This window comes from Megalobrama amblycephala, linkage group LG17, assembly GCF_018812025.1.
Source record: "Megalobrama amblycephala isolate DHTTF-2021 linkage group LG17, ASM1881202v1, whole genome shotgun sequence".
Classification (NCBI taxonomy): Eukaryota; Metazoa; Chordata; class Actinopteri; order Cypriniformes; family Xenocyprididae; genus Megalobrama; species Megalobrama amblycephala.
Genome location: NC_063060.1, coordinates 2,366,566 through 2,384,326, shown reverse-complemented (window position 1 = coordinate 2,384,326; position 17,761 = coordinate 2,366,566). Strand labels below are relative to the sequence as shown.

General features: G+C 29.1%; 2 protein-coding genes across 5 annotated transcripts in view; one reads left to right on the top strand and one right to left on the bottom strand.

Moving 5' to 3' along the window:
* The window catches only part of atcayb (ATCAY kinesin light chain interacting caytaxin b), a 48,959-nt gene that overhangs the window by 4,216 nt on the left and 26,982 nt on the right, over positions 1-17,761 (top strand). For all 4 annotated transcript variants that reach the window (XM_048163996.1, XM_048163995.1, XM_048163994.1 and 1 more), the window contains exon 3: positions 420-469. The gene's annotated coding sequence lies outside the window, so the exon portion shown is untranslated. The remainder of the gene's footprint in view (positions 1-419; positions 470-17,761) is intronic.
* Positions 84-17,108, bottom strand: cplx4c (complexin 4c). Its single transcript, XM_048163997.1, has 3 exons — positions 16,825-17,108; positions 1,427-1,514; positions 84-1,068 (listed from the first exon to the last, which is right to left on the bottom strand). The coding sequence occupies exons 1-3, from the start codon at positions 16,983-16,985 to the stop codon at positions 844-846; spliced, it is 474 nt and encodes a 157-aa protein (XP_048019954.1). The 5' UTR covers positions 16,986-17,108; the 3' UTR covers positions 84-843.

Genomic DNA, 17,761 nt, shown 5'->3' with positions numbered 1-17,761 from the left:
AAACGTTATTGTAAAATGTTACCCAAGGTGCAACACTCACTTGGTCTCATTTTTTATGGAAAGATGCCAAATGCTTTATTTTGAATTCATGCTTACAACAATAACATAATACAATAAAGCATATCAAATTAAACTGACTAGAAACATAAAGAAAGAAATAGATAAGACATATATAAAACAATTCCCAAACAAATTATGGACTTCAACCAATCAATATTTGATAAGGAAACAGGATATATTATGAGATAGAAATTATCCTAATAATTGCGTTATTTTCATGAAAATTAAGCTCTTTCTTATGCTTCTTCTCTTTTTTGTAATGTGTAAAAATATATTTATGTAACTGATTTTAATGTTTACTTCAGATGAAGAAATGTTATTTTAAGATGTTTAATGATTGATTTTTCATTGTTTTTCAGAAAAACAGCAGATGTGCACAGCTTTGCATTGCTTGACATGATTCACCCAGGTAGGACGTGATCCTAGTTCAACCAATCAGATTTTAATATTCAGCACAGGACTGAGTTTGAACAACATCGGTATTTGTTATTTTATTTCCCTCTCATGCAAGTTTGGACTATGTATGTTTGATTTTAAAGCAGAGGATGTAAATCCAAGAACTTGTCCTATTTGTCTAAAGCATGTTGTGAGCCTCTGTAGTCTATTGCACTGTTATCCTCTTAAAGGGACAGTCCACTTGAAAATAAAACTTCTGCCTTTTCATTTGAAAATGACAAATATTATTGTTTTATCATTAATCATTAAATGAAGAAACAAAGTAAAAAATTTTCCAAATCCATACATGTTGATGATGGGCGGTTTACTGTACGTTTAACCGCACAATCACATCATGACACATTTGTCTTCTGCCGCCTGTTTGACCTCCGTCATCGTGCTCTGAGCTTTAGCCTTGATTGAATCAAAGTCCACGTCCATGTTCTGGAGTTTTCCCATAAAAGAATCGTTTATCTCTTCCTCCTCCTCGTCTTCGTCCACCATCTTCGCCAGCTCCTCGGGAATGTCCAGGTCATCTCCGGCCATCTGGACGGTGGCGTCGTCTTGTGCGCTCTGTTTACAAACAGTTGCAAGTGTGAAGACCAGACATATTACAACATCTATAAGTGTTTTTAACCCTTTGAAGCCTGACATATCAAATAATACTGCAGTTTTGGAATGGATCCATTAAATATGGATACATTGAGTTTGGATAATCAAATAAACTTAAGTTCCTTCAGTAGAGTAAGTGTTCATCTGACAATATAAAAGTTATTCTTATGTTTGCTTCACATAAAAAAAAAAAAGCGTTTTTACATTTATACTAAAAGGTCTTTTACTTGCTTGATCTGGACATGTTGATTAACCCAGCATATGTTATATTATTAATGAAAATATCTGCAAGCTAATTGATAAAGCTGTGATCTGTTACCTGTGGTAGTCTGTATTTGTCACGTAGAAGCACTCGTAAGTTTGCTCTCTCTGCTTTTTTCGTGGCAAACTCCTTGTCCCTGGCGATCCTGTCAACAAAACATGCATTGTTCATGTTTCTTTATTACAGCAGGTTTAGTTCATGTTAGACCGCAGTTAACTGGCTCTGGCTAACAATATGAGATAATGAAACAGCATTGTGGGGTTTTACTACTTGCTTAGGACTTTTAGCCTTCAGTAATCAGTTTCATTCTGCTCTATCAAATGGATAAATGGATCTGGAATATGTTACGAGGAAACAGCTGGGTAAATCTCACATGATAGAAATAAGAAATTGAATTTTTTGCATTGCATTTTTGCATTATTTTCATGAAAATTAAGCAAATTCTTATGCAACTTCTCATTACTGTAATGTGAAAATAAAATAACGATATATTATTTAAATTGTAAAGTGTTTATAGGCTAAATCAAGGTAGTATTAGTTGCACTGAATATAAAAAGAAAAAAAATTGTATTACAGTACAATTATGAGAATTTAATCATTTAATAAAAAGCTAAATAAATAAAACTTCAGTATGCATTATATTAATGAGAATTGTGTTGATTAAATGAATAAAGCAACAGAATCATCAGATTAAATGAATAAAGAACAGAATTATCAGAATCTAATTGTAATTATTTAGTAAAAATCTTCAAAAGTAAAATATCCATGTGCATTATAAATTCTCATTAATATATTGATTAAAAACAAAAATATTACAGTACAATTATGAAAATCGAATGGCAATCATTTAATAAAAACATCAAAAGTAAAGCATCCATATATGCATTTATATTATATTAATGATTAAATAAATATATAGTGCAATTATGAGAATCTAATGGCAATCATTTAAAAAACAAACGTCAAAAGTAAAACTTTGATATGCATTATATTAATGAGAATTGTGCTGATTAAATGAATAAAGCAACAGAAGAATTATCAGAATCTAAATGTAATTATTTAGTAAAAATCTCCAAAAGTAAAATATCCATGTGCATTATATTAATGAGAATTTATATTGATTAAAAACAAAAATATTACAGTACAATTATGAAAATCGAATGGCAATCATTTAATAAAAACATCAAAAGTAAAGCATCCATATATGCATTTATATTATATTAATGATTAAATAAATATATAGTGCAATTATGAGAATCTTATGGCAATCATTTAAAAAACAAACGTCAAAAGTAAAACTTTGATATGCATTATATTAATGAGAATTGTGCTGATTAAATGAATAAAGCAACAGAAGAATTATCAGAATCTAATTGTAATTATTTAGTAAAAATCTTCAAAAGTAAAATATCCATGTGCATTATATTAATGAGAATTTATATTGATTAAAAACAAAAATATTACAGTACAATTATACACAGTATAATTACAATTAATATTCTGAGAATCTAATGGTAATCATTTAAAAAAAAAAAAAACGTCAAAAGTAAAACTTTGATATGCATTATATTAATGAGAATTTATGTTGATTAATATAGAAGAAATATGTGAATCTAATGGCAATCATCTAATTAATAAATATACACCGTTCAGGCATAACATTATTTCCACCTTCCTGATATTGTGTTGCTGCCAAAACAGCCCTGACCCGTGGAGGCATGGACTCCTCTAGACCCCTGAAGGTGTGCTGTGGTATCTGACACCAAGATGTTAGCAGCAGATCCTTTAAGTCCTGTAAGTTGTGAGGTGGGTCCTCCATGGATCGGACTTGTTTGTTCAGCACATCCCACAGATGCTCGATTGGATTGAGATCTGGGGAATTTGGAGGCCAAGTCAACACCTCAAACTCGTTGTTGTGCTCCTCAAACCATTCCTGAAGCATTTTTGCTTTTTCAATCCTGCTGAAAGAGGCCACAGCCACCAGGGAATGTACATGGTCTGCAACAATGCTTAGGTAGGTGGTACGTGATTCCTCAGACCAGGCCACCTTCTTCCATTGCTCCGTGGTCCAGTTCTGATGCTCTCGTGTCCACTGTTGGCTCTTTTGGCGGTGGACAGGGGTCAGCATGGGCACCCTGACTGGTCTGCAGCTCCATACGCAACAAACTGATGCTGTTCCTTCCTTGGAGCACTTTTGATAGATACTGACCACTGCAGACCGGGAACACCCCACAAGAGCTGCAGTTTTGGAGATGCTCTGACCCAGTCGTCTAGCCATCACAATTTGGCCCAAACTCGCTCAAATCCTTACGCTTGACCATTTTTCCTGCTTCTAACACATCAACTTTGAGGACTAAATGTTCACTTGCTGCCTAATATATCCACCCACTAACAGGTGCCGTGATGAAGAGATGATCAGTGCTCATAATGTTATGCCTGATATATATAGAAATGGTACAAAAGTTGGCTTAATTGATCTTATTAAAAACATATTTTATTTATTTTTATTTTATTTTATTCATCTGGATGTTTTAGTGGGACTCACCTCAGCTGAACTGACATGATTAGCCTCATTTACACAATTATTTACATGCCGTTTAGTGGTTTTACATGAAACCAATCAATCTGACCGTCTTTCTAACCCTCACAATCGTATTACTCTGACCCACGGAGATTAGCGATCGTTCATACGTATATACAGACTGTTCCTTATACAGAAATAAATAATAGCCCAGGTACTTGCTGACCCTGGCAGCAGGATGGAGGAGCCTAAGAAGGTTAAACGGGTTTATGGGTAAAATATGGAGCAGGTGGCTCTATATCTAGAGTCAAACGAGGTAAACGCTGTAATACTTACTTGAGCTGTTAAACAACATACAGTATAGCAGATGTATTGCATGAGCATTTCAGATAGTTGTACCTAAATCTGTGATCGTTTTCTGATGCATCTGACTTCTGGACAGTTAGTAGTTGTTGTGGTTGGATCACACTAAAGGCCGCGGCATTTGACCCGATAAGGCCTCTCGTGACCCAGTTCTGGACTTAATGCCATCGGGAGTTATATAAAGAGATAAGGTATAGTGCATAGCAACATTACGGCAATGTGTGTGTAGTCTTTTTTCCGAGACGTCACAGTAGCTTTCACACTGAGCGGTTTCTCATTTCACTGTTGATCTTCGGATATCCGGCTGAAGTCTTACGGTCTAGCCAGGCAGAGTTTAGCCTCGTTATTTATTTTCATCATTGTATAAATGACACACTAGATTTATGTTTTAAATAATATCACATCCTCATATATGCTGTTGTGCATCTCTGACACCAGTCGACCTCAGATCAGCAATGACGGCTATAACGGACTGATCCCACTTTTGGCTGGCAGGCTACAGGAAATGGGAATTAGGATAAGACAATAATTACAGACTAAGACGATTTCATTATGTTTATGAACATCACTGTGGGTTGAGTGGTATTGAAACCTATATTATATTAATATTATTACCTATAAAGGATTTAAATAAAAGCTATCATCACTGTCTTTAATATCTTTAGTGATATTATCTCAATTATAGTTTTATATATATATATATATATATATTTTATTTATACTATTATTTATTGTTGGTAAAATACTGTACTATGTTACTATAATAACTGTATTTCTTGCCAAAATACTACAGTTACCATAGTTAGTTATTATTAATTATTTTGAAATGATAATTATTTAATTATTTTTCATTGATTATTTTTGTACTTAATTAAGTTTTATACAAAAAAATACAATGGTCCTGCCAAAATATCACATTTACTATAGTTATTAATTTAGAAATATTTTTACAATTATAGTTAATTTTTTATTAATTGTTTTGTATTTAATTGACAATTTGGTTAATTATTTTACAATTATAAAATGATACATTTATATGGGTTTTTTAACAGATAATGTGTAATTACAGAAGCGGATATCGAGATTGGCAAAAAATAAATCGCAATTTCAGTGATCTTCAATGCACAAATCATACAGTATGCGTTCTCATTCTTATGCTTGTTTTTATGATGCTCAGGCTCCCAAAAGAAGAAATATTTCATTTACTGTACTATGTATGAAGTGATCTGTTTTAGTTTTTGCTCAGCAGCTTTTTGTTAAGAAAAACTGTAACCTGCAACTTCCAGATATACGGAAGAGGATTAGGGCCAGGCAATAATAAAAAAATAAAACCATCTCGAGATTAAAGTTGTTAAATTTCGAGAAAAAAGTCTAAATAAAATGTTGAGAATAAACTCATTAAATTATGAGAAAAAAGTTGTTAAATTACGAGAACAAATAAGTTAAATTCTGAATTTGTTCTCATAATTTAACAACTTTTTTCTCATAATTTAATGTTTATTCTCAACATTTTATTTAGACTTTTTTCTCGTAATTTAACGACTTTTTTCTCATAATTTAATGCGTTTATTCTCAACATTTTATCTCGACTTTTTTCTCGTAATTTAACGACTTTTTTCTCATAATTTAATGAGTTTATTCTCAACATTTTATCTCGACTTTTTTCTCGTAATTTAACGACTTTTTTCTCATAATTTAATGAGTTTATTCTCAACATTTTATTTAGACTTTTTTCTCATAATTTAATGAGTTTATTCTCAACATTTTATCTCGACTTTTTTCTCGTAATTTACGACTTTTTTCTCATAATTTAATGAGTTTATCCTCAACATTTTATCTCGACTTTTTTCTCATAATTTAATGAGTTTATTCTCAACATTTTATCTCGATTTTTTTTTAACGACTTTTTTCTCATAATTTAATGAGTTTATTCTCAACATTTTATCTCGACTTTTTTCTCGTAATTCAACGACTTTTTTCTCATAATTTAATGAGTTTATTCTCAACATTTTATCTTGACTTTTTTCTCGTAATTCAACGACTTTTTTCTCATAATTTAATGAGTTTATTCTCAACATTTTATCTCGACTTTTTTCTCGTAATTTACGACTTTGTTCTCATAATTTAATGAGTTTATTCTCAACATTTTATCTCGACTTTTTTCTCGTAATTTACGACTTTTTTCTCATAATTTAATGAGTTTATTCTCAACATTTTATTCTCAACATTTTATTTAGACTTTTTATCTCGACTTTTTTCTCGTAATTTACGACTTTGTTCTCATAATTTAATGACTTTATTCTCAACATTTTATCTCGACTTTTTTCTCGTAATTCAACGACTTTTTTCTCAGAATTTAATGACTTTATTCTCAACATTTTATCTCGACTTTTTTCTCGTAATTTACGACTTTGTTCTCATAATTTAATGAGTTTATCCTCAACATTTTATCTCGACTTTTTTCTCGTAATTCAACGACTTTTTTCTCATAATTTAATGAGTTTATTCTCAACATTTTATCTCGACTTTTTTCTCGTAATTTACGACTTTTTTCTCATAATTTAATGAGTTTATTCTCAACATTTTATCTCGACTTTTTTCTCGTAATTTAACGACTTTTTTCTCATAATTTAATGAGTTTATCCTCAACATTTTATCTCGACTTTTTTCTCGTAATTCAACGACTTTTTTCTCATAATTTAATGACTTTATTCTCAACATTTTATCTCGACTTTTTTCTCGTAATTTACGACTTTGTTCTCATAATTTAATGAGTTTATCCTCAACATTTTATCTCGACTTTTTTCTCGTAATTCAACGACTTTTTTCTCATAATTTAATGAGTTTATTCTCAACATTTTATCTCGACTTTTTTCTCGTAATTTACGACTTTTTTCTCATAATTTAATGAGTTAATTCTCAACATTTTATCTCGACTTTTTTCTCGTAATTCAACGACTTTTTTCTCATAATTTAATGAGTTTATCCTCAACATTTTATCTCGACTTTTTTCTCGTAATTCAACGACTTTTTTCTCATAATTTAATGACTTTATTCTCAACATTTTATCTCGACTTTTTTCTCGTAATTTACGACTTTTTTCTCATAATTTAATGAGTTTATCCTCAACATTTTATCTCGACTTTTTTCTCGTAATTCAACGACTTTTTTCTCATAATTTAATGACTTTATTCTCAACATTTTATCTCGACTTTTTTCTCGTAATTTACGACTTTTTTCTCATAATTTAATGAGTTTATCCTCAACATTTTATCTCGACTTTTTTCTCGTAATTCAACGACTTTTTTCTCATAATTTAATGAGTTTATTCTCAACATTTTATCTCGACTTTTTTCTCGTAATTTACGACTTTTTTCTCATAATTTAATGAGTTTATTCTCAACATTTTATCTCGACTTTTTTCTCGTAATTTACGACTTTTTTCTCATAATTTAATGAGTTTATCCTCAACATTTTATCTCGACTTTTTTCTCGTAATTCAACGACTTTTTTCTCATAATTTAATGAGTTTATTCTCAACATTTTATCTCGACTTTTTTCTCGTAATTCAACAACTTTTTTCTCATAATTTAATGACTTTATCCTCAACATTTTATCTCGACTTTTTTCTCGTAATTTACGACTTTTTTCTCATAATTTAATGAGTTTATTCTCAACATTTTATCTCGACTTTTTTCTCGTAATTTACGACTTTTTTCTCATAATTTAATGAGTTTATTCTCAACATTTTATCTCGACTTTTTTCTCATAATTTACGACTTTTTTCTCATAATTTAATGAGTTTATCCTCAACATTTTATCTCGACTTTTTTCTCGTAATTTAACGACTTTTTTCTCATAATTTAATGAGTTTATTCTCAACATTTTATCTCGACTTTTTTCTCGTAATTCAACGACTTTTTTCTCATAATTTACGACTTTTTTCTCATAATTTAATGAGTTTATCCTCAACATTTTATCTCGACTTTTTTCTCGTAATTTACGACTTTTTTCTCATAATTTAATGAGTTTATTCTCAACATTTTATCTCGACTTTTTTCTCGTAATTCAACGACTTTTTTCTCATAATTTAATGAGTTTATTCTCAACATTTTATCTTGACTTTTTTCTCGTAATTCAACGACTTTTTTCTCATAATTTAATGAGTTTATTCTCAACATTTTATCTCGACTTTTTTCTCGTAATTTACGACTTTGTTCTCATAATTTAATGAGTTTATTCTCAACATTTTATCTCGACTTTTTTCTCGTAATTTACGACTTTTTTCTCATAATTTAATGAGTTTATTCTCAACATTTTATTTAGACTTTTTTCTCATAATTTAATGAGTTTATTCTCAACATTTTATCTCGACTTTTTTCTCGTAATTTACGACTTTTTTCTCGTATTTTAATGAGTTTATCCTCAACATTTTATCTCGACTTTTTTCTCGTAATTCAACGACTTTTTTCTCATAATTTAATGAGTTTATTCTCAACATTTTATCCCGACTTTTTTCTCGTAATTTACGACTTTGTTCTCATAATTTAATGACTTTATTCTCAACATTTTATCTCGACTTTTTTCTCGTAATTCAACGACTTTTTTCTCAGAATTTAATGACTTTATTCTCAACATTTTATCTCGACTTTTTTCTCGTAATTTACGACTTTGTTCTCATAATTTAATGAGTTTATCCTCAACATTTTATCTCGACTTTTTTCTCGTAATTCAACGACTTTTTTCTCATAATTTAATGAGTTTATTCTCAACATTTTATCTCGACTTTTTTCTCGTAATTTACGACTTTTTCTCATAATTTAATGTTTATTCTCAACATTTTATCTCGACTTTTTTCTCGTAATTTAACGACTTTTTTCTCATAATTTAATGAGTTTATCCTCAACATTTTATCTCGACTTTTTTCTCGTAATTCAACGACTTTTTTCTCATAATTTAATGAGTTTATTCTCAACATTTTATCTCGACTTTTTTCTCGTAATTTACGACTTTTTCTCATAATTTAATGAGTTTATCCTCAACATTTTATCTCGACTTTTTTCTCGTAATTCAACGACTTTTTTCTCATAATTTAATGAGTTTATTCTCAACATTTTATCTCGACTTTTTTCTCGTAATTTACGACTTTTTTCTCATAATTTAATGAGTTTATTCTCAACATTTTATCTCGACTTTTTTCTCGTAATTCAACGACTTTTTTCTCATAATTTAATGAGTTTATCCTCAACATTTTATCTCGACTTTTTTCTCGTAATTCAACGACTTTTTTCTCATAATTTAATGACTTTATTCTCAACATTTTATCTCGACTTTTTTCTCGTAATTTACGACTTTTTTCTCATAATTTAATGAGTTTATCCTCAACATTTTATCTCGACTTTTTTCTCGTAATTCAACGACTTTTTTCTCATAATTTAATGACTTTATTCTCAACATTTTATCTCGACTTTTTTCTCGTAATTTACGACTTTTTTCTCATAATTTAATGAGTTTATTCTCAACATTTTATCTCGACTTTTTTCTCGTAATTTACGACTTTTTTCTCATAATTTAATGAGTTTATCTCAACATTTTATCTCGACTTTTTTCTCGTAATTCAACGACTTTTTTCTCATAATTTAATGACTTTATTCTCAACATTTTATCTCGACTTTTTTCTCGTAATTCAACAACTTTTTTCTCATAATTTAATGACTTTATCCTCAACATTTTATCTCGACTTTTTTCTCGTAATTTACGACTTTTTTCTCATAATTTAATGACTTTATTCTCAACATTTTATCTCGACTTTTTTCTCGTAATTCAACGACTTTTTTCTCATAATTTAATGACTTTATTCTCAACATTTTATCTCGACTTTTTTCTCGTAATTTACGACTTTTTTCTCATAATTTAATGAGTTTATTCTCAACATTTTATCTCGACTTTTTTCTCGTAATTTACGACTTTTTTCTCATAATTTAATGAGTTTATTCTCAACATTTTATTTAGACTTTTTTCTCATAATTTAATGAGTTTATTCTCAACATTTTATCTCGACTTTTTTCTCGTAATTTACGACTTTTTCTCGTATTTTAATGAGTTTATCCTCAACATTTTATCTCGACTTTTTTCTCGTAATTACGACTTTTTTCTCATAATTTAATGAGTTTATTCTCAACATTTTATCTCGACTTTTTTCTCGTAATTTACGACTTTGTTCTCATAATTTAATGACTTTATTCTCAACATTTTATCTCGACTTTTTTCTCGTAATTCAACGACTTTTTTCTCAGAATTTAATGACTTTATTCTCAACATTTTATCTCGACTTTTTTCTCGTAATTTACGACTTTTTCTCATAATTTAATGAGTTTATCCTCAACATTTTATCTCGACTTTTTTCTCGTAATTCAACGACTTTTTTCTCATAATTTAATGAGTTTATTCTCAACATTTTATCTCGACTTTTTTCTCGTAATTTACGACTTTTTCTCATAATTTAATGTTTATTCTCAACATTTTATCTCGACTTTTTTCTCGTAATTTAACGACTTTTTTCTCATAATTTAATGAGTTTATCCTCAACATTTTATCTCGACTTTTTTCTCGTAATTCAACGACTTTTTTCTCATAATTTAATGAGTTTATTCTCAACATTTTATCTCGACTTTTTTCTCGTAATTTACGACTTTTTCTCATAATTTAATGAGTTTATCCTCAACATTTTATCTCGACTTTTTTCTCGTAATTCAACGACTTTTTTCTCATAATTTAATGAGTTTATTCTCAACATTTTATCTCGACTTTTTTCTCGTAATTTACGACTTTTTTCTCATAATTTAATGAGTTTATTCTCAACATTTTATCTCGACTTTTTTCTCGTAATTCAACGACTTTTTTCTCATAATTTAATGAGTTTATCCTCAACATTTTATCTCGACTTTTTTCTCGTAATTCAACGACTTTTTTCTCATAATTTAATGACTTTATTCTCAACATTTTATCTCGACTTTTTTCTCGTAATTTACGACTTTTTTCTCATAATTTAATGAGTTTATTCTCAACATTTTATCTCGACTTTTTTCTCGTAATTTACGACTTTTTTCTCATAATTTAATGAGTTTATCCTCAACATTTTATCTCGACTTTTTTCTCGTAATTCAACGACTTTTTTCTCATAATTTAATGAGTTTATTCTCAACATTTTATCCGACTTTTTTCTCGTAATTTACGACTTTGTTCTCATAATTTAATGACTTTATTCTCAACATTTTATCTCGACTTTTTTCTCGTAATTCAACGACTTTTTTCTCAGAATTTAATGACTTTATTCTCAACATTTTATCTCGACTTTTTTCTCGTAATTTACGACTTTGTTCTCATAATTTAATGAGTTTATCTCAACATTTTATCTCGACTTTTTTCTCGTAATTCAACGACTTTTTTCTCATAATTTAATGAGTTTATTCTCAACATTTTATCTCGACTTTTTTCTCGTAATTTACGACTTTTTCTCATAATTTAATGTTTATTCTCAACATTTTATCTCGACTTTTTTCTCGTAATTTAACGACTTTTTTCTCATAATTTAATGAGTTTATCCTCAACATTTTATCTCGACTTTTTTCTCGTAATTCAACGACTTTTTTCTCATAATTTAATGACTTTATTCTCAACATTTTATCTCGACTTTTTTCTCGTAATTTACGACTTTTTCTCATAATTTAATGAGTTTATCCTCAACATTTTATCTCGACTTTTTTCTCGTAATTCAACGACTTTTTTCTCATAATTTAATGAGTTTATTCTCAACATTTTATCTCGACTTTTTTCTCGTAATTTACGACTTTTTTCTCATAATTTAATGAGTTTATTCTCAACATTTTATCTCGACTTTTTTCTCGTAATTCAACGACTTTTTTCTCATAATTTAATGAGTTTATCCTCAACATTTTATCTCGACTTTTTTCTCGTAATTCAACGACTTTTTTCTCATAATTTAATGACTTTATTCTCAACATTTTATCTCGACTTTTTTCTCGTAATTTACGACTTTTTTCTCATAATTTAATGAGTTTATCCTCAACATTTTATCTCGACTTTTTTCTCGTAATTCAACGACTTTTTTCTCATAATTTAATGACTTTATTCTCAACATTTTATCTCGACTTTTTTCTCGTAATTTACGACTTTTTTCTCATAATTTAATGAGTTTATTCTCAACATTTTATCTCGACTTTTTTCTCGTAATTTACGACTTTTTTCTCATAATTTAATGAGTTTATCCTCAACATTTTATCTCGACTTTTTTCTCGTAATTCAACGACTTTTTTCTCATAATTTAATGACTTTATTCTCAACATTTTATCTTGACTTTTTTCTCGTAATTCAACAACTTTTTTCTCATAATTTAATGACTTTATCCTCAACATTTTATCTCGACTTTTTTCTCGTAATTTACGACTTTTTTCTCATAATTTAATGCGTTTATTCTCAACATTTTATCTCGACTTTTTTCTCGTAATTCAACGACTTTTTTCTCATAATTTAATGACTTTATTCTCAACATTTTATCTCGACTTTTTTCTCGTAATTTACGACTTTGTTCTCATAATTTAATGAGTTTATTCTCAACATTTTATCTCGACTTTTTTCTCGTAATTTACGACTTTTTTCTCATAATTTAATGAGTTTATTCTCAACATTTTATTTAGACTTTTTTCTCATAATTTAATGAGTTTATTCTCAACATTTTATCTCGACTTTTTTCTCGTAATTTACGACTTTTTTCTCATTTAATGAGTTTATCCTCAACATTTTATCTCGACTTTTTTCTCGTAATTCAACGACTTTTTTCTCATAATTTAATGACTTTATTCTCAACATTTTATCTTGACTTTTTTCTCGTAATTTACGACTTTTTCTCATAATTTAATGACTTTATTCTCAACATTTTATCTCGACTTTTTTCTCGTAATTCAACGACTTTTTTCTCAGAATTTAATGACTTTATTCTCAACATTTTATCTCGACTTTTTTCTCGTAATTTACGACTTTTTTCTCATAATTTAATGAGTTTATTCTCAACATTTTATTTAGACTTTTTTCTCATAATTTAATGAGTTTATTCTCAACATTTTATCTCGACTTTTTTCTCGTAATTTACGACTTTTTTCTCATTTTAATGAGTTTATCCTCAACATTTTATCTCGACTTTTTCTCGTAATTCAACGACTTTTTTCTCATAATTTAATGAGTTTATTCTCAACATTTTATCCGACTTTTTTCTCGTAATTTACGACTTTTTCTCATAATTTAATGACTTTATTCTCAACATTTTATCTCGACTTTTTTCTCGTAATTCAACGACTTTTTTCTCATAATTTAATGAGTTTATCTCAACATTTTATCTCGACTTTTTTCTCGTAATTCAACGACTTTTTTCTCATAATTTAATGAGTTTATTCTCAACATTTTATCTCGACTTTTTTCTCGTAATTTACGACTTTTTCTCATAATTTAATGTTTATTCTCAACATTTTATCTCGACTTTTTTCTCGTAATTTAACGACTTTTTTCTCATAATTTAATGAGTTTATCTCAACATTTTATCTCGACTTTTTTCTCGTAATTCAACGACTTTTTTCTCATAATTTAATGACTTTATTCTCAACATTTTATCTCGACTTTTTTCTCGTAATTTACGACTTTTTCTCATAATTTAATGAGTTTATCCTCAACATTTTATCTCGACTTTTTTCTCGTAATTCAACGACTTTTTTCTCATAATTTAATGAGTTTATTCTCAACATTTTATCTCGACTTTTTTCTCGTAATTTACGACTTTTTTCTCATAATTTAATGAGTTTATTCTCAACATTTTATCTCGACTTTTTTCTCGTAATTCAACGACTTTTTTCTCATAATTTAATGAGTTTATCCTCAACATTTTATCTCGACTTTTTTCTCGTAATTCAACGACTTTTTTCTCATAATTTAATGACTTTATTCTCAACATTTTATCTCGACTTTTTTCTCGTAATTTACGACTTTGTTCTCATAATTTAATGAGTTTATCCTCAACATTTTATCTCGACTTTTTTCTCGTAATTCAACGACTTTTTTCTCATAATTTAATGACTTTATTCTCAACATTTTATCTCGACTTTTTTCTCGTAATTTACGACTTTTTTCTCATAATTTAATGAGTTTATTCTCAACATTTTATCTCGACTTTTTTCTCGTAATTTACGACTTTTTTCTCATAATTTAATGAGTTTATCCTCAACATTTTATCTCGACTTTTTTCTCGTAATTCAACGACTTTTTTCTCATAATTTAATGACTTTATTCTCAACATTTTATCTTGACTTTTTTCTCGTAATTCAACAACTTTTTTCTCATAATTTAATGACTTTATCTCAACATTTTATCTCGACTTTTTTCTCGTAATTTACGACTTTTTTCTCATAATTTAATGCGTTTATTCTCAACATTTTATCTCGACTTTTTTCTCGTAATTCAACGACTTTTTTCTCATAATTTAATGACTTTATTCTCAACATTTTATCTTGACTTTTTTCTTGTAATTTACGACTTTTTTCTCATAATTTAATGACTTTATTCTCAACATTTTATCTCGACTTTTTTCTCGTAATTTACGACTTTTTTCTCATAATTTAATGACTTTATTCTCAACATTTTATCTCGACTTTTTTCTCGTAATTCAACGACTTTTTTCTCATAATTTAATGACTTTATTCTCAACATTTTATCTCGACTTTTTTCTCGTAATTCAACGACTTTTTTCTCATAATTTAATGACTTTATTCTCAACATTTTATCTTGACTTTTTTCTCGTAATTTACGACTTTTTTCTCATAATTTAATGAGTTTATTCTCATAATATAACGACTTTCTTTTCGCAATTTAATGACTTTATTCTCAACATTTTATTTTGACTTTTTTCTCGAAATTTAACGAGTTTTTTCTCGAAATATAATGAGTTTTTTCAACTTTAATCCTCTTCCGTACAGATATTGTTGTGATCAGTCAGTTGCAAAAAGCAGATGCATTTGTATATTTAGGGGAAAATCACGTTTTGGCCTGTTGAAATCCAAAGTAGCCTACTTGTTGTTTAATTTTACCAAAAAGACGTGTTTTCCCATCCATTTTTACTTTAATACAGATGTATTTTTGATTTTTTTTTTTTTTGAAATATGACAACAATCACATATCCCATAGAGAGATTGCACTGTCAGGGACTTTATGAATAGTCACACATCATTTATACTGTCAAAACAATAATCGCGATTAATCGCATCTAACATAAAAGTTTGTAAATATATATGTATAATTTTTTTTATCTAATTAATTACATGATTAGATTAATCGCAAATTAATCGCACATCAAATTTGGCTGAGAAATTATCCCAAAAGATTATTTGAAGTCATATTGTGTAAAGCATCAAATAAACATTACAAAAAGAGGATTCAGAAAGAAATATATTTATCTGATTCAACATAGAATTTATTACGCAAACCTTTGAACCATGAGGTTGAGTAAATGATGACTGAATTTTAATTTTTTTGTGTAAACTAAAATATATATATATTTTTTTTTATTAATATGGAATTATGATATTATTTTTAAATGAAATTATACTCTAAATAAGAAACTAAAACTGATTTTCATTCCAACAGCTGATTCATTCAGGAGTGAAGTTTAAAATAACACAATATTAACTTCTTAAAATTTAGATTTCTCTGATCTACATATGTGGATTTTAAGATGTTTGAAGGCCAAAAAATTGGACAATAATAGCTTTAAAATCCATCTCCATTCTTCATTCCTCTCAGTCTCTTTATCTTTGAAGTTTATTCAAGCATGAAACGGTTATCAAGAAATGTGTAGTTTAGCTACTTACATCATATCTCGCATTTTATGACCGCAAACTAAAGCGTCGCACAGGAATTCACGCTCAGCAATTAACTTATACACATTAAAAACAAGATATCAGAGTATTCAAACTCAAACATTTTAGAAGAGAACAATACATCACGATTGTTTAAACCAATTCGCATTAAGCTGTGTCGTCGTCAGAAAGTCTTTTCCCATTGAAAGCAACTGCTCCCGACTGCGTAATCCCGCACAGCCGCCACGCCGTCGTGAGAGTCGTCGATATACGTCAACATGACATCAGAGCAAGTCGGAGCACATTTCTGTTACAGTCACACAGAGCCAAAGCACAACCAAAACAATGTTCTTCCAGAAAATGCATGCAGTTTTGCTTTTTAACCACTAGAGGGCCAAAAGTTACGTATTGTGCACCAATTAGATTCATTGTAAGCAACTAAAATATAAACCAAGCAATGACAAAATGTTCTTTGCTTGTTGCTTATTTTGATTAGGACATTGTGTGGTCAAGGTTGTCACGTTTTACTCGTAAACTCACAGTTTGACATCATTAAAATGGATCAGAAAATGTTAAATCTGCAGTTTCGGCATCAAAATGACAACTAATGCATGATACGGCGGTCGCTCTCATGCATGGAAAGTTTCACTCACTTCTCCTCGATGAGCTGTTTCTGATACTCCTCGAACTCTTCCCGGCTCATTCCTTTAGACGCCGCCGTCTCTTTCTCCTCCCCGGCCACGTCTGCAGCCTCGGCTCCTCCTGTCATGTTCTTCAGTTTGTCCCCCAACATCTGCTGCAGGAGGAATGCCATCTTCTCTGCTTTTAGACCTGAAGAATAGATTAACTATCCAATATTGACTTAATTTGTGGAGTTAGTTCATGTATTTGACCCACAGCTTTCCAGAAGTAACCTTTCCAGTTCAGTAATGCAGGCGTTGACGCTATTTATAGCTTATATTTTGGAGCAACAATAAGAATATGAAGACAATAGAGGTGTAGTTTCAGATTTGGCACCTGTTGTTGAGGTGAAGATGAGGGTGTGATGAAAACGGCTCAAGAGATTAGCTTATTATAAAACCCCATCAAAACCTGTGTTGGCCTCACCTTGGGCCAAGGACGGCGCGGCTATTGATACTCTTACAGCAGCTCACATAATACTGGCGATCTGAAATGTGCTCTTAATTAATATATTCTAAAAGGAAAAAAATGATTTTTAAAGTAAATAATGATAAAGCAAAGATTATTGGTGTATGTGTTACAAGAAAATGGCATTTCAGTTTTTCATACTTACAAATTTCACATTTAATTCAATGCTACTTGCTGTGTTTTTGAAATTTACCAGTGATTTCTGAGTGAAAATTGTTTCAAAGTAAATCCTACATCTTTTTTTTTTTAGTGGCTGGTGTTGCTTCCTTTTATTAACAGAAAAGATGTACAGTATCATCCAAAAGTCTGAGACAACTAGTGAAAATGCCTTTTTAATACACATTTTTAACCACAAATACTGAAATAAAATATAAATATTTGAATGTTTGTTAATTATTTTTAAAATTATAAAATTGTTGTAAAACGCTAAATTGAAACATG